Source organism: Oryzias melastigma, linkage group LG3 (genome assembly GCF_002922805.2).
Source record: "Oryzias melastigma strain HK-1 linkage group LG3, ASM292280v2, whole genome shotgun sequence".
In the NCBI taxonomy this organism is placed as follows: Eukaryota; Metazoa; Chordata; class Actinopteri; order Beloniformes; family Adrianichthyidae; genus Oryzias; species Oryzias melastigma.
In genome coordinates this window covers 22,740,735-22,765,415 of record NC_050514.1, presented here as the reverse complement: position 1 = coordinate 22,765,415, position 24,681 = coordinate 22,740,735, and the positions used below count along the sequence as shown (strand labels likewise).

The following is a 24,681-nucleotide window of genomic DNA, read 5'->3' as shown; positions in this document are numbered from 1 at the left end:
TGCCTGTCCTCCACAGGGTCGGACAGCAAGTCTCCTGTTTTGCTTTGCTTGGCTTTGTCTTGCACTGCTTTGCTTTTGTATTAACTGAGGCTGATTTTTTTTTTCTTTTTTAATCGTGTTTGGATCTAAGCTGGTTACCTGTTCGTGTCTGGTCGCCTTCCTGACCATCTGCTGCCTCTGCATGGATGTCAGGACATCCTGCGGTGACTACTCTACCTCACTGGTTGTTGGCTAGAGAAGCGGTCGCCACTTCTGGACTCTTGACCCAGGTGCTGAAAAGCATCATTACACCACCTCTGACAGCAGACCACTGCGGTGTCCAGGAGCGTGCAATGCTGCTTAGAGCTTCCACTGAGGTGAAGAAAAGTCAGCGACTATCCAGGATTGTTTTGGGGAAATTTGCAGCATCATCATGCATCTTCCATTCTGGTTTGTCTGACACCATCAAAGCAATTCTCTTTTGGCACAAGGAAATCTACAAGAAATCTTTAGGAATTTACAACAGAAGGCTGTAAGATCTTTTGTGTGAAGCACATGAACTTTAAGTAACCTATTATGTTTCAAAGGACACAATACTTATTGTACGTAGCATGTAAAACATCTCTTCAAAGCTTCGTTAGCAAATGGCTGTCAACCTTAAATGTGTGTAAATAATCTTGTCTTACAGAAATAAAGTGCCTCTTTCTCTCCTTTGATATCAAAATCAAAGAAATAATCATGTTTAACAATCAACACATAGTTTGATGGTTTGTGTTGTGTACTGAAAATTAAGAGGTATTTTATTTTGTCACATGTAGGCACTTAATGTAAACTACTTAAGATAAACTTTGGACTTATAAACATGAACTTGTAAAGTGTATCTTAAATACTTAAAAAAAATAAAGTGTAGTATCTTAAATTTAGTTGTAAAATTTATAGTTGAGTATACTTATTTTTGGTAAGGGTATTTATAACATTTCCCTATTACACTGTATTTAACTTATATATGGAAACTGACTGATAGAATGAATGTCTCAAGACTCTTGTGTTGCTGATGCAAAGCTGTGGTTTGATATTAAATTTGATCTTGAATAGTATGTTTCTGTGCTGCCATTATTTTATAAAAAAAGTGGATTGTATCATCTTCCTATTGGTAGAATAAAATAAGAAAAAGTTGAAAAGAAAGTTTGTTTACCAAATAAACGTGTTTTGTTTTATTCATGTTTTTATTTCTAATATAAATGTAAAAAACGGTTTATTGATGGTAACCCTTCAAACCTCAACAAACAGATCACCTTAAAATGACCAATTCCGCTCTGCTTCGAAGGGGGGCGCTAACGTGCGCAAACTCAGTTTACCAGCTGTGAACAAAGACAGACGAACAAGTACGGCTCTGCTTTGTTGTTGAAAAGCGCCAAGAAGAAGAAAAGCTGTATCAATATGGCGGCAAAACAGTGTGCAAGTAGCGATATTGCTAGTGTCGAACGGGTTGTCAACAGATGGATTGTCGATTATAATTTATCTCTGGCGCTGGAATTATTCAAAAAACAGCAATTTAAGGACTTTAATGAAGTCAGGGACGTGCTAAGTGGTAAGTGATTATATTCGATTGTTACCTAATGCAGGTAATAGAGTAACCACAGATAACTTTTTTTATGAATTTAGAATCTGTCAGGTTATATAATTCCACTACATAATTTTAATAATTTTAATTTTGCTGTAAAACCTTAAAACATCTTATATCAGAGTATTAAGCAACTTTATCACTAACCACAGCATGGTTTATGACTCCACGTTTATTTAGGGAAAGTTTGCAAACCTGATACTATTTATTTTCCCTTCATTTTGGCTTTAAAGAAAAATGCTAACAATTTAAATAATAAAAAAAAAGTTTCATATTTTTGGCAAATTTGTTTTGAATTTATTAATTTTTGTCATTTATGTTTAGATTTTCATCATGTTAGACAACTGAACAAAATAATGAGAAAAGGTTTAATTTGCGTTCAAATTGTTGGTTTATTGTTAGAATAAATTTAAAAATCATATTGTAGTCTTATCTTCTGCTGCACAATAGTCTCTATTTACTCTTCAGAGGCAATGTTTTTAAACTATATCATTTCTTGTATAGATGTTGAAAAAAATTTTGTTGTGTTTATATTCAGTTATAAAAGGAGAAAATGGGAAAGGTGCACAAGAATCATAAAATGACTTTTAGTTTAAGTGAATCTGCTGCAGCTGGAGAATTGTATTTGTTTTTTTTTTATTTTAAAAATAACTTCCTTGTGCTTCTGTCAAAACTAAAATAACTTAGCGTTATAAAAAGAAACTATAACACTTGTATCATTTATTGTACATGTTTAAAAGCTCTATTTAAAACAAATTGCTTACTGGTCACATAACTGAAGTGTATTTTTCTAAACAGTGAGGTGGAAATTTCCAGGTTTTGTTTTTTATCTGTAAAAATCTGGACCAAATGGCTCTTTTCCCATTTAACTTTGCCGACACCCAATTGAGGCTTTGAGATAAGTTATTTTGGGGGAAATGTTTATTTTGAATAGGTGACAAAAATAGATTACATGGTAATTTAGACTGAACAGGCTAAATAAAGTTTCAAAACCAAAATAATTCAAAATAGTAACGCTAGTGTACTCTATCTCTTCTATTTGGTACAACAGAGACAAAAGGAAAAAAAAGTTAGCCTTCTTTACTGGATTCCTAAAATCTCTTTGTTTTTCTGTTTTAAAACACATTCACACAAACAAATATGTACACTAACATTTTCACATAACAACAAACACAAAATATGTAAAAACCAACCAAACAAACGGATGTATGGACAGATATTACACACAGTATCATTTGCTTTAGTCAAATGTGTCCTGAAAATCTTTTTAAATGCAAATATATGTGAAAAAAAGTTCAGCTTGGATTTGTCAGTTCAGCCTTTGAGGATAAGTTTACTATGCATTAAGGCAAAGTCTTTAAATCATGATATCAAACTTTTAAATGATTTATTAATTAAAGTAAAATAAACAAATTTAAGTCAATGGCTTATTTTTTGTTTGTTTATTTTTCAGCTGTCATGAATCGCCCTGTAGAGGCCACCAGTGACATGCCATTGAAGATAAGAATTCTACAATTCCTGGCACGGATAAACGATGGGGAAAAACTTGGTAAAAACCACAAAGACATATATAAAACATATTTGTTACAATTTAGTAAATGTCAGCAGATTGCCTGTTTCTGTTCATGTTACTTTTATGCAATTAGACAGTCAACAATTCTGTAAGTTGGTCCTCTTAAAACGAGCAGAGAGGTTTTATTCAGGTACACTTCAGCTGTGAGAGACAGAAAAAAAATCTCGGAAATCACATTGTATACAGACCAGATACCTGGTGTCAAAGGACACAGCTGAAGAAGACGAACAGAGATAAAGAAAATAGAAAAAGAAACAAGATCACAGAGGATCTCCCTTCACACAATGCTGGGATTTTGAGGAAAAAAAATCTCATTTTATACTGGCGCCATAGACTGTAGAATCACTAGACAGCTCCAAATAAGAAGTACCTGCTGTCTTCAAGAAGCCAAAGTCACATATACTTCTTTTGAAAAACAGACAGTTATTACTCAGTCTTTTAGTCAGAATAACCATTCTTGCTATAATATATTTTTCTTAGCATCTTCTTCCTAATCCTATTTTTTCCATGATATTTTTATTTCATCACAAGTTATTTAAGTTATAAATTGACAAATCAGATGCTTCAGTAAAAGCATGTGGGGCCCACTGATTGATAAATTCTGATGTCACACACGCTTCTTCCAGTGATAATATATACGGTCTATGATTGGTGCTGAGGATGAAACGCAGCTGCATAAAGACGACCCCGAACACTCTACTTGGGCAATGAAAGTGACATTAAAAGGATGGAAAGGTTCTGGAGTGCCCTAGTCAGTCTCTGGGTCTCAACTCAGGCTGCATTTCCCACGAAATATCACAGCTGTTGAGAAGATCTGCATGCAAGAATGGGCCAAAATAGAAGCTATAGTGTTAGCAAACCTGATAAAGCTAACAGGAAATGTTTGACTTCTGTCATTGACAACCACGGTTACATTACAAAGCATTGAGGTGAACTGTTAGTATTAGCATTAACTTATTTTCTGCATCATTATACAAATAAATTCTTTAAAAATCATAGTTTGATTTCCTGAAATATTTTGCATATACTTGGTGTCTCACAGTTAAAGTGCATCTATGATAAACGACAAATTTTTGGAGAACTCTCAGAATCGGTTCATTCTTTTTTGCCCAGCTGTAAGCAAAAGTTCAGTAGTCATTCCTTGTAAAAAAAAAAAGAAATTTTCACTATTTCAAGTAAGAATGTAAATAAACACTTTATTGTTCTTTATAAATATATTAAATTCTGCTTTGTTCTTGTGCATAGACTTAGGCTATGATCCGGATATGCCAGTATCCCCATTGGAATCCGCTCTATTGATACTTGAGAGCATGACGGAAGATTTTGTAATTCCGCAGCAAGATTGTGAATACGCTTTTCACTCTCTTAAAGTCATGGTAAGTCATTTACATTTTCTTATCAAGTCTTATGTTCACAATCTCATTTGATTTAGCAAAAGAGACTTTTGAGGTTAATATTCACCAAGTTTGGTTGATGAACAGAAATAGATTCTACTGTGCTCTACTTTATGCTAAGTGTGTCTTGGTTTGCTCAGGTCTGTGGTAGTTTTGACAGTTTTGTTCATAAATTTAGAGATTTCTATGCTTTTGCTTTACTGCTTTATATAGGAGAAGGCATTTGGGTTTACAAAGAAAAAATTTTTTTTTTTTTGTAGATTGTAGCAACTTTTATAAAAAATGGCAAATTTGACAAAGCAACAGAGATGCTCAACAAGCACCTTATGGAGCCAGCGGATCGAGTGGTGAGTCAGTAAATGTTACTTTTGCATTTTCAAGTGAAGCGTTTTGTTTTTGGGGGTTTAAATTTAGTTTAGGAACAAAAAGAAGAGAAGAAAAAAAAAGGTTTAAGAGACCGTTTACACCCTATACATTAATTATCACCAATATAGATCTGTATAGACTTATGTGGCAGATATAAATGTGCTTTATTTTAAATGCTTTATTAAGACTTAGTGGTATGAAATACAATTTTTTTTCTTTTGTTTTGTTTTCATTACATTTAAGTTGTGCTATTTTTCTTTTTTTAACGGATACTTGCATGTTGTACATCTAACATTATTTTTTTGTTTCTGTAGAGAAATATTTTATTGGGTCTCATCAGCCGGAAGAATAAAACCAGCAAGAATTTTTGCTTCCAGTTGTTCAGGCAAGAAATGCTGGCCTTTGTCCAACGGCTTTGCTACTTTGACGTTCCCTTTTCCTTCAGGGTATGCATAAAAAGCAGGGATTATTGAGAGATCTTTAAAATGTTGAACTCAGTTGATCTCTGGAGGATGATGAGATTAGACAGTTAGTCACTTCCAAACAAAAGTCTGTATTTTTTTTAATAATTAAAGCAACACTGTGTGTTTTTGTGTGTGTACCAGGCTGCACAAAAGCTTATCGCTATGAGATTTGAGGTGGAAGGAAGTGATGGAGCAGATGAAAATGATGAGGAGGAAGAGATCATTCCACCCCTGAACCCACAAAGGGATCCCGTCCCTTTAAAGCCATGGTACGCCCTCAGTTCCTTCATCAGGAAATTTGAAAGCTGCTAAAACCTTGAAGTCTTTGATCTCTTTTTAGATGAGTTCTATTACTCTTGAATCTACATATCAAACATGGCAATGACTCATTATTCTGTAGAAGGAACATCAATACAGGAGCAGTTTAGATATCTCTCTCTATAACTGTCTTCATATCCTGTTTTTGTAGTAAACCCCCAATCATCCAAAGATCCAGATTAGAAGCAGCTTACAAGGCTCTTGCAGAAGATGAAAAAACGTTTGTCCAATTGGAGCAAGAAGTGGAGACAGAGATCCAGGACGTAGGCGACCTTCATCTTGAACTTCCATCAGATTCTGAGACTGAACAGAACGATCTGTGTCAGAGAAAAGTATGCAGTCCTATGGAAGCATCTCCAGCAGAGCAGCCTCCACAAACAAACGGAGGCCCTCAAGTTCAAGCCAGGCTGCTGTCGAAGCAGCACTACACCGTGGCGCGGTTGGTGACTGAGCCCGACAGTCAGTTTAGCTCGCAGTACTCAACTGCGCTGGAAGAGCTTGAAACTGAAGCGGGGACAAAGAATCCACCAAAGACGCAAGATGAGTGCCGTGAAAAAGAGCAGCAGTGCCCTGTTTCTGACGACGAAACTGTCATCCTCACACCGAAGCGCCCCCGACGAAGCAAGAAAACTGCTGGAAGGTGAGCTGCAAAAGAAAATGTATTTCCACAGTTCGTACTCTAAAGTCTCGGGGATGTGCATCTTCTAGTTTTGTGGTCATTAGGGGCTTTTCTGTTTTCCACACAGAGCTGCAGCCCGTGTGGTTGAGTCCTCCGACAGTGAAGATAACTTGAATAAGAAAGAAATGCGAGAGGAGACTCCTCCGAGTCATCCTAACCAATCAAATTCCAGGTTAGTCTGAAAGGTTATCTAACATCTGCCTGAATAGACTAAATCATTTTTTTCTCAAAAAGCAAGTAAGCTATTGAACTGCTTAAAAACCTGTTATTGTAAAGGTTCCAATGTAGGTAAACATGTTGATCCTATAACTACAAAAACACACAACACATTTAGTTATGAGAATTCCAAATAAAAAAATATTCTGTACGTTAACCTTATGTTTATTTTTTAGATGCAGTGAAGGACTAAGCAATAAAGAATGTTTTATTGTGTGAATGCATTCAATGCATTCACACTATTGAGTTTCTTCATTTCCGTTTTCTTCCGTACGTTTTTCGGCACGTAAAAACTCAAGCACACTTTATGCGATTTACACAATCTTGGTATCAAAACGTCCGGCTCGTTCGGGACATTACTGCTTGTATTTTTAGTAGTTGTGCAATTTACAGTTTTTGTGTAGTTACACAATTTGTGCGTTTTTTCAGCCCCATTATAACTAATAGGATTTTTTTACAAATTCCTGCAAATTACACACTTTATGCAATTTAAGCAATTTAAAACATTCAGCATGTCCAGAAATTCATGATTGTACTTCCAGCATTGTTAAAATTCATGCAAGTTACACAAAATTACACAATTTAACACAACTTTACACAATTTTACACAAATTTGTGCAAATTTTAAGCAAATTCAGCATTTTAAGCAATTTTAAACATCCAGCATGTTTAGGAAATTCACGCTTTTACTACACATTATTACAATTACACAAGTTACACAAATTTAAGCAATTTGCGCGATTTACAACAACCGCATTAAGCAAAAATGCATTCACACATGCATTATCGGAGGTAATGCAATTTTTCTAGTTTTGAAATTGTTATTTGAACACTCTTATTTGTCTTTAAATAACTCCTATGGAAAAAAAATAATAATAAAAAAATTTAACTTTTTTTTTCTTTTTTTTTTTTGCTTATCTTAACCATAAACTGCTCAATAAAATTTGCATTTCTTTGTATATTTTAAAATGTGAGTGCACTTTCTCCACATGGACGAACTCCTTCACACACCTGCCCTCTTTAGGGTTCCTTCATACACGGCCCGCAACAACCACTCTGTCCCTCAGTGTTTCATGTGACTTGATTTATTTGTATTTGTTTTATCATAAAGGAAAATAGGAAGATATTTCTGAGTGGGTCGGTCAAAAGACCGTGTTGCTCCCAGGTACAAGTGTTTTTGATTACAGCACCTGCACCATTTAACATTTTGTCCGCCAGTCACGTGACGTCCTAACAGACACACCTCCAAATCATATTCTACCAATTAAACCAATGTACACACCACAAAATTAGATTATTATATAATAAACAGAAAACAAACAGAAATATGCCAAAATGGCTCTTACATAAGATATTTACTGATTTTATCAGGAGATAAACAAATGAAAATATAAAACTTTAATGTCATGCATTTATTTGAAATAGTTGCATTTTAAATGCATGAAATAAACCTGCTAGTTTAAACAGAACTCTCACCTTCATTTTCATCCCAGAAACTCAGAGACATCAGAGCAGGGTGCATCCGGCCTTCAGGATGATTACATCACACCGGAAAAGAGACCAGTAAAACGACGCTCTACCAGTTCCTCAAGGAAGAAAAGGTAAATGCCATTTTCATATATACAAGATACTACCACCACCCGGGAGTTCTGGGCATATGATCTCCAGCTCATGGTCTCATCAGAGGGCTCAGGGATCCCTCTCCCTGCCTGGAGAGAGACTGCTAGGCCCAGGAACCCAGCACCCAGGGGACGTGGCCACCGATGCCGGGGGCCCAGTTTATAATAACGTTGACTTTTTTTTTTTTTTTTTTTTTCATACTCATCTACACCACAAACTGCTAAATAAAATTCACCTTTATATGTTTGCTGATTTTTATCAGTAAATAAACACTGTAATGCCATGTATTTATTTGAAATAGTTAGATTTTAAATGCATAAAACAAACCTGCCAATTTAAACAGAACTCTCATTCATAATAAGAATGTTCACCTTCATTTTCATCCCAGAAACTCAGAGACATCAGAGCAGGGTGCATCCGGCCTTCAGGATGATTACATCACACCGGAAAAGAGACCAGTAAAACAACGCTCTACCAGTTCCTCAGGGAAGAAAAGGTAAACAGTTTATAATAATGTTGACCAGTTTTTTTATTTTTTAAATACTCATCTACACCACAAATTGCTTAATAAAATTTGCCCCTATATGTTTACTGATTTTTATCACTAAATAAACACTGTAATGCCATGTATTTATTTGAAATAGTTAGATTTTAAATGCATAAAACAAACCTGCTAGTTTAAACAGAACTCTCATTAATCAGAAAAATGATCACCTTCATTTTCATCCCAGAAGCTCAGGGACACCAAAGCAGAACCCATCCGCCCTTCAGGAGGACTGCATCACACCAGTAAAGAGACCAGAAAAACAACCTTCGACTGCTCCTTCAGAGAAGAAAAGGTAAATGTCCTTTTTCATATTTTTTTAAATATTTCATTTGATTTCTCTGGATTAATATAATATTTTCCTCCTTTTTTGTGCAGCAAAACTGACCATAACATAACCCCTGAAATTGTGGGGGAAACCTCCGTCACAGAGTCTTCTTTGGAAAGCCCCCCCACTACATCCCCTCAGCAGTCTGTCCCTCAAATGAGTTCCACCCCAGAACAGGCTTCCTCTAGTACTAAATGGTGGGTAAACAATAACACCCAAACCACACTGTTTTGTATTTGCTTGTTTGTTTTTTAGGGAGTTTGGGGTTTCTTAAAACTCATTTAGAGCGTGTGGATGTTGTTCATATTTATCCAGGTCACTTCTTGAAGTTGCGTCATGGCATCTGGACGTAAAATTTTCTTTATTGAAATATGTCACCCTTCATCCAAGTTGCTTTGTAAATCTAATGACTTACAAAGCAACTTCAAGACACTTCCTAAATGTTTTCCTCTTACCAGGTTCTCAGGGGTTTGTTCTTTGCTTGTTCAGTCACTTCTGCGTATAAGAACCATCATCTGGCTCCAACATGGCGGTGTCTGTATCATGGAAAAAGGGTTACCCTTCCCTTGATCCGATTCTCTTTTACAGTCAATGATAACACTTTACTACTGGAAAATTTGGGTTTTGATGAGTATAGGGATTTTCCTTTTTGTAATGGGAGAGAACAGATTTTTCTGAAGAAAATAGTATATTTTTAATAGATTTATTCTTAAATTCTAAAGAATATATTGGTTTAATGTGGGTAATAAAATGTTGCTGTTCACCCTGTGGCAGCTTTATGTCTCCTTGTTGATTAATCACTAAGTGAAATAACTGTTAAATGTCCTTTACCTAAATGCTTTGCAAGTTTAATTTTTGTATGTAAGCCAATGAGGTCAAAGGTCATCGTGTCCACACTGTCCAGGCTCTGATTTATTCTTTTACATTAGTTAATACAAAAGTTTGAAGTTTCTTCATGAACAACCTTGAAGTTGTTATGTTTTCCATTTACTCCTCTTTTTTTTAGCTGTAAACATAATTCTGATCCAAACCAATGTACGACTTTCTATGATTTCAGGAAATCCCTGTACAAAACAGCAAAGGAAGGTAAGGTCACATGGACCAGCGATGAGGTAGATTTCCTTCAAAAGGAGACAAGTTAGTTGCTTTTTTTTTCTTTATATGATCTTTCAAATACGAACATTCTTCTTTAAAAAAAAAAAAAAAAAGGCTCACAATTTTTACTTGCATTTCTCTTTTTTTATCAACCAGGATGCAATGAAAGCTTCAGGTCAAACTCGGGCCTTAAGAGGAGGGTAACTTGATTTTTTTTCTTTTCCATAATGTATTTTAATAAACTACATTAAAAATAATTTTTACATCACAAGTTAGGATAATGGCTTTGAAGAGTTTTAGTTCTAGTAGCATTTGCTTTCACTTAAGATGCAATAGCCTAATCTTTCTAGCAGAAGTGGTTACCATGGCAACCTTGCATCTATACTTTACCTTTTTAGGTAGAATTGCTTCAAAATATTTGAATTTGTTTATGAAGAATGATATGGTAACCATATTCTCAGAATTATGAATAAGTGTCAGAATATTTAATTTTGGGGTTTTGTTCAAGATCATCAGTGTCTTGAATTACGCTTTTTAATGTTACCAGCAGTCACTTTTTTTGTCTAAAAGTCAACTGGTTTGGTTTAAAATCTAAAAACAGTTTTAAGTAAACCTTAATTTTGACCCTAAGGTCAGTTGTTCTTGAGTTTGAATTATTTACTCGCTAAACTTGAGAAATGAGAGTGGATGACATGTCTGTAGGTTGATTCCATCAAAGGTAAAAGTGCAGTTAACCGGACTAATGAAGACCTTTCACTTCTTCTTCAAGAGGTTTTCTCAATTCAATATTTTAGTGAATTTTACAGAATTAAACAATACATGTTTTAATGTCTGCTCTATTTGACAGTAATCTAGTTTCTAAGAGTCCTTAAATGTTTCCGCGATGCTTAAATGATTAAAATGATTTTATTGACAAAAAGAAAAAAAAAAGTTTTTTTGACTTGTAATAAAACATTTTTGTATTTTCATTTCTTTCAATCCTGCCATCAAACGTCATTGCTGATAAATTAAAAAAGTTCAAAGAATGTCGTACTTATTTCAATGCATTATTTTAACATTACAAACCTACTATGTTTGTGTTGCAGTGGACCGAAGAAGAGACACAAATGTTGAAGGAGGGGGTGAAGAAATTCGGAGAGGGCAACTGGTGTAAGATAAGAAGTTATTACGGTTTCAAAGAAAGAACAAATGTCAACCTGAAGGATCGCTGGAGGACGATGAAAAATCAGAAATTGGTCTAAGACTGATATACTTTTTTTTATTGTTTTCTTTTCTTTAAATCTTGACTTTGTTTTCTATATGTATGAGAGAACTGTACTGACCCACAAAACTCATGAAATCCTTTGGTCAAAGAGTAGTTGGTAATGTCATGAAAAATACAGTAAATTCCTTCACTGCAGACGTGAATGTGGAAACAGAAATTTTAATTACAGGAAGAGGTATTTATTAAATTCAAACAGAACCTATTTGTTTGAAAATCTGTAGGAAATGATTCAAAATAAATCCACCGACTGCTGAATATCAATGTGCATTTACTGATTTTTTTTTTTTTTTACGCATTAGTTCCGTATTGTTACAAGTAATTTTTTCATGTATATATTTGGATAGAGTGCACAAGTCCTCTCATGTAGGTCATTTTGGATGTTCACTGACATTTTAACAAACTGTTTTACCTAATTTTTACATTCTTCCAAGTATATTTGCTATTTTAGCATCTATTGTCATGTCATTAAGCTTGTTTGGCTAATTTATATGGAGGTTTTTTCTGTTCCATCAGATTATAATTTTTTTAGGCCTTTGAATTTTTTTTTCTAATTGTTTAAAACTTTGAATTTTCTAATTTTTGTAACCCCTTATATTCAAACAGCAAAGTTTTATGCCCCAAATATTATTTTCTATCTTAAATCTTTTAAGTGTTTTTAATTTTGAGACTCAACATTTCGATGACCCAGAAATTTGATGTAAAATTTAAAAAAAATTGATGAGAAAAACTTTGTATTTTCTAGTGAGACAGAAGAAGAAAAGGTTTAAAAATTCAGAATCTGATGGAAGAGATAAACTTCCCTAAATGTCGGTATTATTTCAGCTATGTAAGGCATCAAGACATCCGGACTTTTGATTTTCAGCAAACATCTTAAACTATTTTATTATATTTTTTTTATAAGCAAACATCTTAAACTAATTTAGATCAGGCCAATGGCTTTAAAACTTTTACCAAACATCTTCAGGTATTTATTGAACATATTTAAGCAATATTCAACTTCTTTAGCATTAATAATAATAATAATAATAATAATAAAATTGTCTTAACATTTGTATCTATCATATTTAGTGAGCACTCTCAGGTCAAATTTTTCAGGTAATGTGACACATCTAGTCTTGATTTATAAACACCTCTATGCACTTGTCTGTATATTAAAGTCATATTAGGAACAGCGATAGGATGCCAGACGTTTGTAACATCTTCAAGGAATCTTCACAAAAACATAAATGCACAACATTCCAAATAAACTAAGATTTATTTAGAATCCATATTTCAGAAGAATGTGCAGACAAATATTCCACATTAACTGTAAACGATTAAAAAACAGGATTATAAAGGCCACTCAATAGATTGCTGAAATACAGGAACAGAGGATTGTGGTCGAGCTGCGACATCAGACCACATTCGTGGGCTTTAGCCACGTACACTGCCTAAAGGGATTTGTGTTGTTTTGATGCTTGGATTCGGTCCACCGCAGTAAAATGTTAGCTGCTGATGTCTGACCACTGAAAGCAGCTTGATGCTCTGACGGAAAAATCCTCCGTTTACGTTAATGTGTCCTCATTCCTAATGAACTCTCCCACATCAGCCTGGTGGAAAACGACGATGGAGAGGGGATCCACTCGCCGGCACTCTTGGGTGGTCTTGGCTGCAACTCCAAAGCCCTGATAATGAACATAAGACAAGTTTGTAGCTGAATTTGTACAGCAAAAAACTTTAACAGATTCTGATTATTTCATAATTTGAAAAAAAACGTAAAAAGATTTTTTTTTTCCCCAATAAGATAAAAGCTCAATTTAAGACTAGACTTCATGGTTTAAAAGTACTAAGTTAGGCCATGTAATATGCATTTAACGAACCAATTGAGCTTGAAAACAGAGGCTTTGACACAATTACTAATTAATTCTCAAGTTGTCCCCAACATAAGAGTCTAAATATATGCCATTTGCCTTGAAGCCATCAACAATTCTCTGCTTCACTAAATACATATGGTATCTTTTCCACAGAGCAGTTTCAGCATCATCCTATTCTGCTGCCGCTCTTTTGTTAAATGATAAACGTAAGCTAATACGCCCAACTAGTTGACATGAAATGAAATTTTCAGACATCTAATCTGTGAAGTCTCAGATATGACATCATGTTACCGGCTTTTGCTGTGACTACTATCACATGTGACTTTGTTGATTCATATTTGAACAATTGAACCAGATGCCGTCTGTCAGTAAAAACCATGCAAGTTTATAAAGAGCACCTGCCTTTCCTGTTCTTCTGGTATAGGTTAATCAGACTGCTGTTCTAGAACCGCTCTGAACTTCCTAATTTCTAATCTGACCTTTAAGGATTAAAACACATTTTCATCTAACTGTTTTTGAGTCAATTAAATACCTTGGAGCTTCCTAAATATGAGTCATTTTAATGCTTTCATTTAAAATGAAATTTTAAAAAGAAGTTGAATTAATGAAGTTGAGTTTATGCAATTCGCTAAAAAAAAATATGACCTTAAAGCCAAATAAGGACATTTAAAGAGTCTTACCAATGGTACATCCGCCATGGAGTACACCACAACTCCTTGATACTGCATGGTGTTCTCTGTGATCCTCCCCAGCCCAGATTTTAACACATGGTTCCCGTACAGGAAGGACTGCTCTGCTCCTGGTTTCACCCAAACCTTGAACTGAAGACAAGACAGTTTCTAGTTTATCACAAGTGAAGAAATGCACCCCACATCAATAAATCACAGCTTCCTTTGTGATACACAAAACGGTCTTATAATTGTATTTTTTTTTTAAAAGTAGGTAAATGTCAATTTTGGGGGAAATGGAAAAATAAAGGAAGTTATGCCTTAACAGACAGAACACTGTGTGCAGCCTTTTACACAAAGAAAACGTTCCATGGCTTCTTTTGCTGAACTCAACTCTTTGGGGGTTTTGCATTTTCACTGATCTCAACAGCAAATCATGGTAATGTTATTTTTAGTTCCTGTTTTCATCTTAAAAAGTTCCCGAAAGCAAGAAGTTCTTGTAGAAGAGCATGGAGTACATGACTAGTAGGGGTACATAGATCCACTTTCACTTCAAATCAGTTCAAACCTCTTTTTTTTGTCAAAATTTTGTTTTGGTTTGAAATTTGATTTGAGAATTAAAAATAAAAAAATCAGAAAAATGATTTAAAATTTGTTAATAAGTAGCTATTAAGAAACATCTTTGAGATGACTTATTCTAAGCCTAGTGTAAGGAAATGAAACAAATAAAACCTTAAATTTAGCACAATTGTTTGACACTTTGAATGTAAGCATTTTGGTATGGATTCAACAATTCCATTCAATGGTTCGGTCTTGAACCTACATTTAAGGACTGGAGATATTGTTAATCACGCAGTGTAGCATTTTTTTTTCCATACTGTGGGGAAAATTTGACTTAATATCTAAAGGGCCTGATTTGAATTTATGTCATTATACATCTACTTCTGTAAATAAAAAAAACATTAACCCCCCCAAGCTCTATCTTATTGTTCTCTTCTTTTTGGCTTGGTATTCGCTCCTTATTCCGCCATAAATGATCGAATACAAAGCAAATTCAACAACTTAAATGGGTACAGATTAGGATTTAAACTGTAAGCAATTTCAAAAAAGGTTAAAGAAATAAATTTAGATTGATTAAAAAAAGAAGTGTGCTTTATGCAGATTTACTCGTTCAAGAAGTCTGAATAAAAATAGTAACAGCTGAGTAATATCTGCTTATATAAATAGTTATTGTTTTGACTGTAAATCACAAAGCCTTAAACAAGACTGATCATACCGGTTTGATATCTGTATTTTTCATTTCGCACATAATCGCTTACAAAAGAGTTAACCAATAATTGAATAATAATGAGACATTTGGCTGAGTTTTATTTTCTTAAGAACTATTTTCAGAGAAGCATTTTCATCCCATCTATCTTCTGAGCATGCGCAGTAACGGCTTATATTACCTTAGCATAGGGTGCCAAAAAATCCAAAGCAGTGATGTGAAGGCGAAACTTTTGAGTTTTTGTGAACTTCCCAAAGCACGTTCCCACTGAAATTAGTTTGTCCCGAGAAAAGTTTGTGGCCAACTTCAGAATTTTCTCACTGTGAAGAGAAAACGATGCTGCATCAACAACGTCAACGCTGAATTATCGCTGGCTAACATGCTTATATTGCTCAGTAAATACCTCATGTAGTACACCCGGTCATGGTGTAATCTGAAACAATAGGTGCCGTCGGGTCGGTCCACGAGAAGTTTAATGTTTTCTCCGATACTTGGAAGAAAAAAAAAACACATGCGTGACACACATGCTAGCATGCTAATAAATAACAGTAATATTAAACTTAGAGGTACAAACAGTCACTTACTATTTCGAAAGCTTCTCAAACATCGCCTTTGTCTCCTCATCCGTCAAAGGTCTCATAATTACAATTAAAAACTAAATTTGAATCAGAATACGTTCAAATTTGGCAAGAAACTACAGAACGTGGGTCAGAACGGAAGTCGTCACGATTTAAAGCGGAAGTGGATCTACGTCAACAGTGATCGCAGTTCCTGGTTTTTTGGCATTCTTCAGATTTCAGGCACTTGTCATTTCTCTCCAGCCACCCGGCCACCCTCGGGTAAGTTTATTCACCGGGTATTACAGTTTTTCCGAGGAAAATATTTCACGTTTACATTTTGGTGTTTGAATGTCCGTTTTGAAGTAACTGTGTAAAAATCTGAATTCGTATTGAACGAAAACGGACTCAGTTAGCTTGTTAGGCTAGCTGTCAGCAGAGAGAAAAACCACAGACCTCGGGAGTGTTAGCTTACAGGTTAGCTGTGACAATTTATGTTGGTACCAACTCTTATTCTCTCCATCCAATGAACCGATTTTTTTATTATTTTAAATTAAACCATCGAGTCCGCGCAATATCAATTTTCGCTGTCAATGAATTGCTCCCAGCTGTGAACCGATTCGTACTTTGAAAGGAGATAAGAGCGGGCGCTTTGCCGCAGCCATCCAAAGTTACATAATGCCGTTTTGTTTGTAAATACTAATTACGTTGGTTTAATCCGAGGTTTAATGCTGTGCTACTTGGCCTTTTGGCATTGCAGATGTCATGAGATCAACGTTAAGCACATTTACCCGGGTATTCCTGCTGAATGAGCCAGCTCGATGACAGTGAAGTGTGCTGTCAGCTGCAGAGTCAGGAACACAATTTGGGAAGATCCACTTGGTCAGCGAGCCCTCTGCTTCTGGCAGACATTTGATCCTCATGTCCACCCTCTTTTTTTTTTCTTTTTATTTAGGGACTTTGATGATTTTCAAATCCAAGGCTGCAATACCTTATCAAGTCTTTCAGTATTGGAATTTAAGTTAAACTGCAAAACTTTGGGTCCCAATCGGTTAAGAGAGTATGTTGAGTATCTGCAGTACAGTGTATTTAAAGTAAAGTCTTTATTCAAATTAGATATTGTCATTGTACTTCAGTAACCTTTAAATGTAAGGCACAGACACAATTGGCCCAGATTTCCCATTTCTGACCTTGCACTGAGACAAGCCTCCAGATAATTTTTAGAACTGGAAAAAAGAAAGCCTCAGAAAAACTACAATGCAGAAATATTCATTGTGAGAATGGAAATGTACTCATTATTGACCCTCTGACTCTAAGGTTACATTGGAAGAGTTGTGTTGTGATTAATTATGTGGACAGTTTCTTTTCAGGGAGTAAAACACACAACGCCTCACACTGTTGCATAATTGTTTGAGTTTCTTCAGCATACTTCTTAAAATTTAAGTTTCCTTTTAATTTTAAAAATTCAACATTACGTCTACAGAAACCCAACTAATGATTTATCTTGCAAAGATTGTCAAGTAGTTTGCTGCCAGTACTCTGAGCACACAGAAATTGTGTTTCCACATGGTGTACACAGGAGGCTGTTCTACTGGAGCCCACCAGCCATCTGTTTGTGCCTGTGAAGTTTTTTTTAATAACATTCATGTCTGTCTGTGTCAACAGGTGTGAGCTCCCTTGTTTTTGAGTAACACTTCTTGTGCCAACGGTTTCCCCCAGAGGAGACAGTGGTCTATCTGTCTTTCGTTTCCGGCGGGTGTTTGTCACTGAGCAGAGCTGAACAGGAAGACAGTCGCAAAGAGGCGTCTCAACTGAGAGAGGAAACTGCTGTGGCCTATACGTCAGCCTCAGAATGACTGAGTTCTGGGTTTGTTTCAGCTGCTGCATTGCAGAGCAGCCACAACCAGTGAGTACGACTTCTGCATGGAACCTCAACAGTGTTACTCAAGCTTTAATGAAAGTTCCTTGTTTTAGATATATGGATAGGTATGACATTTGTTTTTAGGCAGACTTTGTATAATTAAATCATTATCATTTTCTATAGTTTTATTTTTCTTACAATGAAAAAAAAACAAACTACAAACGCTCCAGATCTAAACAACACATTCTGCCTTTTATTTTAGTTCATAGTTCATAAGTTGGTTGTCTGTTAAACATCTTATAAGTATTTCATACTAGAAACTGTTGCTACTTTGTTGGGGTTGTGCTTACGATAACAGAACCAAAACTAAAAGATAAAAATAAGCTGCATTTCTGCAAAGATGGTGTACATAATCAAACATTTTCTGATTGTATTTTACTTTGACAATAACATATTTTCAGATCCCCACTTAGGTGGTTCATCCTGACAGTAAAACTGTATCAAAACACCATAAGTAACGTAACACATGGATACGTGAATTGTCAGAAACTGCAAAACTGACCACAAAACCTTCTGTTTTCAAGCTTTAAAAGTGCTCCTTTTCCTTTGTGGATAAAAGTGAAAAAACAAAAAAAGGTACGAGTTACGTAACTAATTGTGTGGCTTTTTTGTTTCACGAGTTCCACCATAAAACTTATTCACAATTTTCTTTTTTGTTACCCATTTTACAGGGCACTTCAAACCCCTTTTATTTTTCAAACAAACAAAGAGTTATGTAAAAAGAGCTCTTGAATGGGAGGTGTGTCCCATCTGAAGATCTTTTCTAACCCACCACTGTTATGGATGAAACATTAAAATGTGTATCACTAGTTTTTATTTAAAAAATGTCTTTAAACAATGCTATTTCTGTATATACAGCAAAGGTAGTCTGAAAAGCTTTGGTTTTGCTTTATTTTAGCCTCAGGTATGTTTTCATTAGCTTAACTTTTATTATTTCAGGAAACATGTTTCTTCTGTCGGCCGTCTGTATTTGTGTTCTTCGTCAGCTCACTGCTATAAAACAGTCAGATGATTAGGCTGCTTTCACGTTGGGATATTCCCATAGACTGCATTCAAATGGGCGGGGCTTGCTAAAAATGTTTCACCATTAAAGCTAGGTTAGTTTGCTTTCACACATGGGGCTCTGACTATAGGAAAAAAACAGAGTGAAGAAATCCAGCTCGTCTCACTACTCCGCTTAGTATCAAACCAGTTGCTCCTCCTTCCTTAACCGCATTTAACCAAGAGGCATTTTCCTTCTTTTTTAAAGCTGAATAAGCAGTTTTTACTCAAATAATTCCCTAAGAAGAGCTTTTGTCATAACCAAACAAACAAACACTGGTTTGCTTGAGAAACATTGTTATAGTTTATTTGGAAATGACTGGTGTGGTTACAGAATTTCTGCAAACCAAATACAATTAATGCCATTGATTTTAATAGGAGAAAAACGGGCACGCATTCTGTCCGGGTCAGAGCCAGACAGGGCCTTATGTGAAAGCTAGCTAAAGCAAACAAAGAGGAAACCTTTCTCGCCACGCCCCACCCATTCAAACTGAGCATGCAGGACTAGCCCAGTCTGAAAGCAACGTGACATCATGTTTTTATACACTGCTGGTAAAATAGTCATGCTCCCTGAAACAGAGGCAGCGAAGATAAAAGGAATAAAAAAAAAATGCAGCTCTTTTGTATTTTACTTGCAAACCCGACTCAGAATGTTCTTTCTAATCTCCAGAACCATCTCTCTTTCAAGTTTGATTTTGTGATGAAACGCATTTCTCTCATTCCTGTTTTTAGCCATTTGTTTCTGGGATGGAATTTTGAGGGACTCCTTGAAGAATTGAGCAAAACACAAGAAAAAAAATTTGTAGGATAATTTCAGCATTGCAAAATAAAGTTTACATTTTTGTAATCTTGTTACTTATTTTTCAATTAGATAACAAAAATCTATTGTTTTAGTCTCACTAACATGTTTCAGAAGATTTGTTAGAGCTATTTTTGTTTTACTATTTTATGATTTGAAAATATTTTTAATAGATACTTAGAATATTAAAGAAATGTAATTTATACCACAACAGGGTAATTGATTTGTTCAATGAAAATGAGATAATGACGCACGAAAAATAGGTATCCAATGTCTGTTAGGAGTTGTAGAGTCTCAAATGTTGTAATTGCAGGATTACTGAACTGTTTTTATTTTTATTTTCAGAAGCGACGGCGACGGATCGACCGCTCCATGATCGGGGAGCCCACAAACTTTGTTCACACCACACATGTAGGCTCCGGGGACATGAACATGGGATTGGCGTCTGTACGTTTTGATATCCACTAATGATTATTTTGATTTTAACTCCCCAAAACTAAACAGCAGTTCAATTAACAACCATTCATACTTGTTCACAGGTGGACCTAGTTCAGGCTCAGATGAAATCTAAAGGAGGCTACGCACATGGAGGCTCCGAAGGCTCTCAGTTGTAAACAGGTGAGGAGTTTCTTTTAAAAGCCAGAACAAGGTCAGGCTATTATGCAACACATTATTTACTACTAAAGGCTTAAACTCACTAACCTTATTGCACATTTGCTTCTACCTGTTTGATAACACAAGTGTGTTTTGTTCCACTAGTGTGTTTTGGAGAGAATTGCTGCATTTTTCATAAAGACTGATAAGAAAAACCTGCTTTTACTTGTTCATTAAAATAAAAAAAAATGCTTATTTACTTGTAATCTTAGACATTTTTCATTATTTACGTCTCTCAGACGTTGCGGTTGATAGAATCAAACAGGAGCAGTAAAAATGAGCAGTTTATGATGACAAGTTTAAGCTCCTTCGCCCTCCACCCATACTGTGTCCACACAGATGATTGCAATCATGGCCGCCCTAGCGTGGCTCCAACAGGAAACAGGACTTGCATCAACTGTCCTAATAATTCTGTTTAGGGTCGGGTTTTATGGGGCTATTCATTCATTTCAAAAAGGTTGTGATGGGCTCTGTTAGTAACCACCCACTTCTTCCTTAAGATTTTAGCGTAGCTGTCTGAAAGGGTGTAACGGATCACAAAACTCACGGTTCAGATTGTACCACGGCTTTAGAGTTACAGTTCGTTCATTTTTTGGATCAGTAAAAGAAAAAAAAAAAGAAATCAATTAATTTTTTGAAACGTTTCAATACATATATTAAATAAAACATATATTAAGTACTTCAAATACTCAGGATGTCCATATAAACAAAGGTGCATTAGGAAAAATTGCATCTTGAAAAAACAAAATTACATTAAAAAAAAGTTATGACGGAAGCTCCTCCCACATGCGACGGGAGCTTCAGGTTAACCCTCTTTTGGACTAGCAGGAACTTTGACACATGCTAAAACAAAGACTGCGTACACAAACTTGGCAAGTAAATTGTGTTGAATGGACAATTGAGGGGAGGGGGATCCATGGTACAGGTGTGCCGAACCGTGGCTAGTGATCCGTACGGATCGTCCGTGATCCGTTACATCCTACGTTCTTTATTACTCTGTATTTGTTCGATCACGCTGAGTTTTCAATCAGAAAAGTATATTTGACCAAAAGAAAATATACATATTCATAATGGGAATTTGTAATGTGTGTCAATCTGTCTCGTCAAATCCTAACGGTTGTTTCATCTTTTTTTCCACAGCTCCTCATTTTGGAAACTAGTTGTTGATTTAAGGAAAAAAATAAAAAAAAGCAGTTCCTTCGATAATGTACACAGGACCAAAAGATGAAACTACTGCTTTTCTTTGATGTATATATTTTTATTTTCCATTCTTTTTTTTTTTTTAATGAAAGCACTGCTATCCATTTTGCTGCCATATTGTTGCACTGTAAAGAATAATTAAGAGTAAATTAGAGGGTTTAGAAAGCTTGTAATCGCTGTCTGATGTATGCTTGTGTGTATGCATGAGGAAAATGTTTTCAAAAATATTTGCTGTTGTCGCCCATTGGATGCCTGTATTTATTATTTGTCTTGAAAACGGACCTCAAGGTGGCTGGGCCACGCTGGAGTTTTGCAACATTCAGTTTTCTCCTTTAATCTCAGAGCTTTCTGAAAGGACAGGTGAGGGTATCAACAAAAAAAAAAAAAAGAGAAAAATTTAAAGTTCTTTGTTTAATTCTGAGAAATGCTCATTTTCTCTGAGCTGCTTTCAGAATTAAATCTTGCTGTTTTGTAATAAACTTGAAATGAGTCAAGTACACTGGACCATACATTGTACACTCATGCACGCTTAGGAATTTTCATTGATTTCAAATGTTTTCTTTTTTTTCCACTGATTTAGATTGAATTTATAGAGTTTTAATAAACTATGAACTTTTCAATATGCTTTTTTTGAATTCAAGATTATTTGCTGTACATGTGTGATCCTGATGCTCCAAGTACTGACTTTAGCATTTTACAGAAGGCTCATATTTTTATAACGCTTATTTTATTTTCCTGTCATTTAAACTTCTGCATCACCTATCACTCAAGAGCTAACCTTGGACATGGCTGGATCACACATGTAAACACATGCACAAACGTGGGTTCAATTCCACAAAGTTAGCAGGCTTTTATGTTTATCTGTTGGTTGTAGCCAGCTGTGTCTGTCACCAGCACACCCTGCATTCTGAATGTTCAAGTTTAGTCTAGTTGAGCACATGTGATTTCTGTCCCCTTGAAGGTCTTTGTAAACTCAGTAACTCCTTTTTTCTAAGTTCATTAAAGTTTAGCACAAAAATTTTCAGCAGTTTTATAATTAAGCTGCTTCATTTTTTAAAAAGGAAAATTTATTGTAAATGTTACTAAAGTTAAGCTGCAGACACAATTTTACGCCTATTTCTCAAGCTGCAATTTGTTCCAAAGGTAAAACCTTTTCCTGCAGGAATATTTTGTTTTTGTATGATACAGTAACTAAATGACAATATGCTGGTTTCTCTGGCACAAATCTAATGTGTAACCCTGTGTTAAAATGTCTAAATAGGACTCCACAGTAAAAGTTAATCAGACACAAAACTATAAAGTCAGCAGACTTTGATCCCCACATTTGTATGATTGTCATCCATGTGCATCCTGTGATTTAACATTTCAATAAAAAAATGTATTGAATGTATTAGCTGCATAAAAAAAGTATTCATGGTACAAAAAGAATGAACTTTAAGTTTGCAGCCTTAACTCTTCTGCTTTGTCTTCGTTGCCAGGCACATTCAATGAAATTATATGTGATAAGGTCAATAAACATGTAGGCACGGTGATTGGTTTCTTCATAAGTGTCTGTAGTCGTTCCTGTGTGAACAGAGATGCACATAATGTATGAGTAAATGTATTTTTTGACAAAGCTTTGGGCTAAATCCTTTAGGATCAAGTCATATTGGAACTGCAGTATATTGTGTGACCAGCAGGCTGTGCTAGCGGACTGCTTGAATGTGACGAGAACATTTTGTTTTGGGATAAATGTCACAACTTATTTTATGATAAGATTGTTTAAAAAAAGAATTGATGTATAAAAGTGATGGATTCGTGATTTATATGTATTTAAATCTCAACAAATTTTGCTTTTCTATATAAATTTACAGAGAAGGCGAAGTTGTCACATTGTTATTTTGTCCCCTCAGGTTCTTTGTAGTTCCCTTTGGAAAGGAAGTTCTTTTTTCCCTGCATTTTCAGAGAAAATTAATAAATGTTCATTGTTGTCTGACCAAAGTTGTTTTCCTTTATTTTCACACACACAAAAACAGTGATATTTTGCACAGTCCAAAAACTGTGGAGAAGGCTAATATTTTGAGGGTTTTATTTCCAAAACTTTATTAACAAAGCAAAAGTTTTGAGATGGCAGGTCAATAGAACACTACAAATACCGTATAATTGGCAAGATGTCTGACCATTGACTTTATAAGTAGGAACTGGACTGAGCACCCAATCCCTCCTTTTTTTGTGTTTCAAATAGGAAGTACCAGTGGGCTGCATGAAGGCCAAAGTTATTTGTTATTTTAGTCATTTCTCAGTCATTTTTAACCATTCTCACTCTGGTGTTTTCTTCATGACATCTTCTTTCTAATCCAAAATTTTTTTTAAAGATTTTTTTCCCTTATCACAAATTATTTGAGTTATAAGTTGACCAATCAGAGGCCTCAATAACCGTTTGTGGGTCTGACGTCTAATTAGATGGTCTATGTGCATGAATTGATAACTAGAGCTGGTTTCTGATTGGATGTCACTGAACTGTCTACCATGAGCTCACATTTGATTGGTTTAAAGTGTGCAATGTCATCACCGTCTCTGCTCAGCTATGAGTAGAGGGGCGGAGCTACAGTCAACACACCAACAAGAACACTACCTGAAGGGAAGAATAAAAGGATGAATATAGGTATTACGAAGGAGCTGGAAATGTAGAAATAATAAAATAATATTCAATAACTTCTTTATTTCAAATGATAGTAATATAAACTTTATGAGTAAAGGCAAATATTTTATTTTTAGACAGCTTGTTGGACATTTAGTTATTCAGAGTGTAACAGTGACTTAAAAAGTTACTACACTTGAGTTTTTTTTAGGAAGTTCACTTGAGTATAACATGCTCAAGTCAAAAACAAAATACTGTACAAGTATACTATGGACAATGTACTGTGGTGAAGGAAGTATATTATTCAGTCTACATTGGAACATTATAAATTTACTGTAAATAAAAAGTAATCTTAGAGTATACTGCTTCATTTTTTGTTATATACTTCTAGTTTATAAGACTACTTTTTGCTAAGTGACCAATTAAAAGAGGTTTGAGATGTTGAAATAAAAAAAAATGATTAGCCTACATAACCTTTAGGGTTAAAATGTGTCTGATTTTGTATTTTTTTTCTTGTGACTGAACTTTACATTAGTACTCTGTTCATTACTTGAGTCACAAGTGATAGAAATTATGGGGTTGTTTATAATGACAATACTTGTAAACATGCAATCTGCCAAACATTATAATGGTCAGA

The 24,681-nt window shown here is 35.0% G+C and overlaps 3 protein-coding genes across 7 annotated transcripts; 2 read left to right on the top strand and 1 right to left on the bottom strand.

Annotated features, from left to right (window-relative positions):
- The first annotated feature begins 1,303 nt into the window (after window positions 1–1,303).
- Window positions 1,304–11,725, top strand: terfa (telomeric repeat binding factor a). 5 transcript variants are annotated; one of them, XM_024295350.2, is made up of 15 exons: window positions 1,305–1,570; window positions 3,057–3,152; window positions 4,422–4,552; window positions 4,831–4,917; window positions 5,251–5,382; window positions 5,542–5,669; window positions 5,870–6,358; window positions 6,465–6,569; window positions 8,107–8,214; window positions 8,622–8,729; window positions 8,968–9,072; window positions 9,156–9,302; window positions 10,163–10,242; window positions 10,357–10,400; window positions 11,286–11,725. In XM_024295350.2, the coding sequence occupies exons 1-15, from the start codon at window positions 1,420–1,422 to the stop codon at window positions 11,439–11,441; spliced, it is 2,067 nt and encodes a 688-aa protein (XP_024151118.1). In that variant the 5' UTR covers window positions 1,305–1,419; the 3' UTR covers window positions 11,442–11,725. The 5 variants fall into 5 exon arrangements, with proteins under 5 accessions (XP_024151122.1, XP_024151118.1, XP_024151120.1 ...); XM_024295352.2 differs by having other exon boundaries at window positions 8,965–9,072; window positions 10,163–10,191; XM_024295349.2 differs by having other exon boundaries at window positions 1,307–1,570; window positions 8,965–9,072.
- Window positions 11,726–12,700: 975 nt separating this feature from the next.
- Window positions 12,701–15,989, bottom strand: nip7 (NIP7 nucleolar pre-rRNA processing protein). The gene is made up of 5 exons (XM_024295355.1): window positions 15,837–15,989; window positions 15,656–15,742; window positions 15,434–15,572; window positions 13,998–14,138; window positions 12,701–13,128 (listed from the first exon to the last, which is right to left on the bottom strand). Exons 1-5 carry the CDS (start codon window positions 15,890–15,892, stop codon window positions 13,009–13,011), a joined length of 543 nt encoding a protein of 180 aa, XP_024151123.1. The 5' UTR covers window positions 15,893–15,989; the 3' UTR covers window positions 12,701–13,008.
- Window positions 15,955–22,956, top strand: cdc42se2 (CDC42 small effector 2). The gene is made up of 5 exons (XM_024295356.2): window positions 15,955–16,091; window positions 17,475–17,715; window positions 19,916–20,017; window positions 20,110–20,188; window positions 21,365–22,956. The coding sequence occupies exons 2-4, from the start codon at window positions 17,662–17,664 to the stop codon at window positions 20,182–20,184; spliced, it is 231 nt and encodes a 76-aa protein (XP_024151124.1). The 5' UTR covers window positions 15,955–16,091; window positions 17,475–17,661; the 3' UTR covers window positions 20,185–20,188; window positions 21,365–22,956.
- Window positions 22,957–24,681: the final 1,725 nt, after the last annotated feature.

What these genes read in the sequence shown, in the direction of transcription:
- cdc42se2 (XM_024295356.2), top strand. Translation starts at nt 17,662, where the DNA reads ATGACTGAGTTCTGGGTTTGTTTCAGCTGCTGCATTGCAGAGCAGCCA. An exon ending in TTGCAGAGCAGCCACAACCA is followed by an intron (nt 17,716 to 19,915) that starts GTGAGTACGACT and finishes TTTTATTTTCAG; the next exon opens with AAGCGACGGCGACGGATCGA. An exon ending in TGAACATGGGATTGGCGTCT is followed by an intron (nt 20,018 to 20,109) that starts GTACGTTTTGAT and finishes ACTTGTTCACAG; the next exon opens with GTGGACCTAGTTCAGGCTCA.
- nip7 (XM_024295355.1), bottom strand. Translation starts at nt 15,892, where the DNA reads ATGAGACCTTTGACGGATGAGGAGACAAAGGCGATGTTTGAGAAGCTT. An exon ending in GACCGGGTGTACTACATGAG is followed by an intron (nt 15,573 to 15,655) that starts GTATTTACTGAG and finishes TTCTCTTCACAG; the next exon opens with TGAGAAAATTCTGAAGTTGG. An exon ending in TTTTGGCACCCTATGCTAAG is followed by an intron (nt 14,139 to 15,433) that starts GTAATATAAGCC and finishes TCTTGTCTTCAG; the next exon opens with TTCAAGGTTTGGGTGAAACC.
- terfa (XM_024295349.2), top strand. Translation starts at nt 1,420, where the DNA reads ATGGCGGCAAAACAGTGTGCAAGTAGCGATATTGCTAGTGTCGAACGG. An exon ending in AGTCAGGGACGTGCTAAGTG is followed by an intron (nt 1,571 to 3,056) that starts GTAAGTGATTAT and finishes TTTATTTTTCAG; the next exon opens with CTGTCATGAATCGCCCTGTA. An exon ending in TTCACTCTCTTAAAGTCATG is followed by an intron (nt 4,553 to 4,830) that starts GTAAGTCATTTA and finishes TTTTTTTTGTAG; the next exon opens with ATTGTAGCAACTTTTATAAA.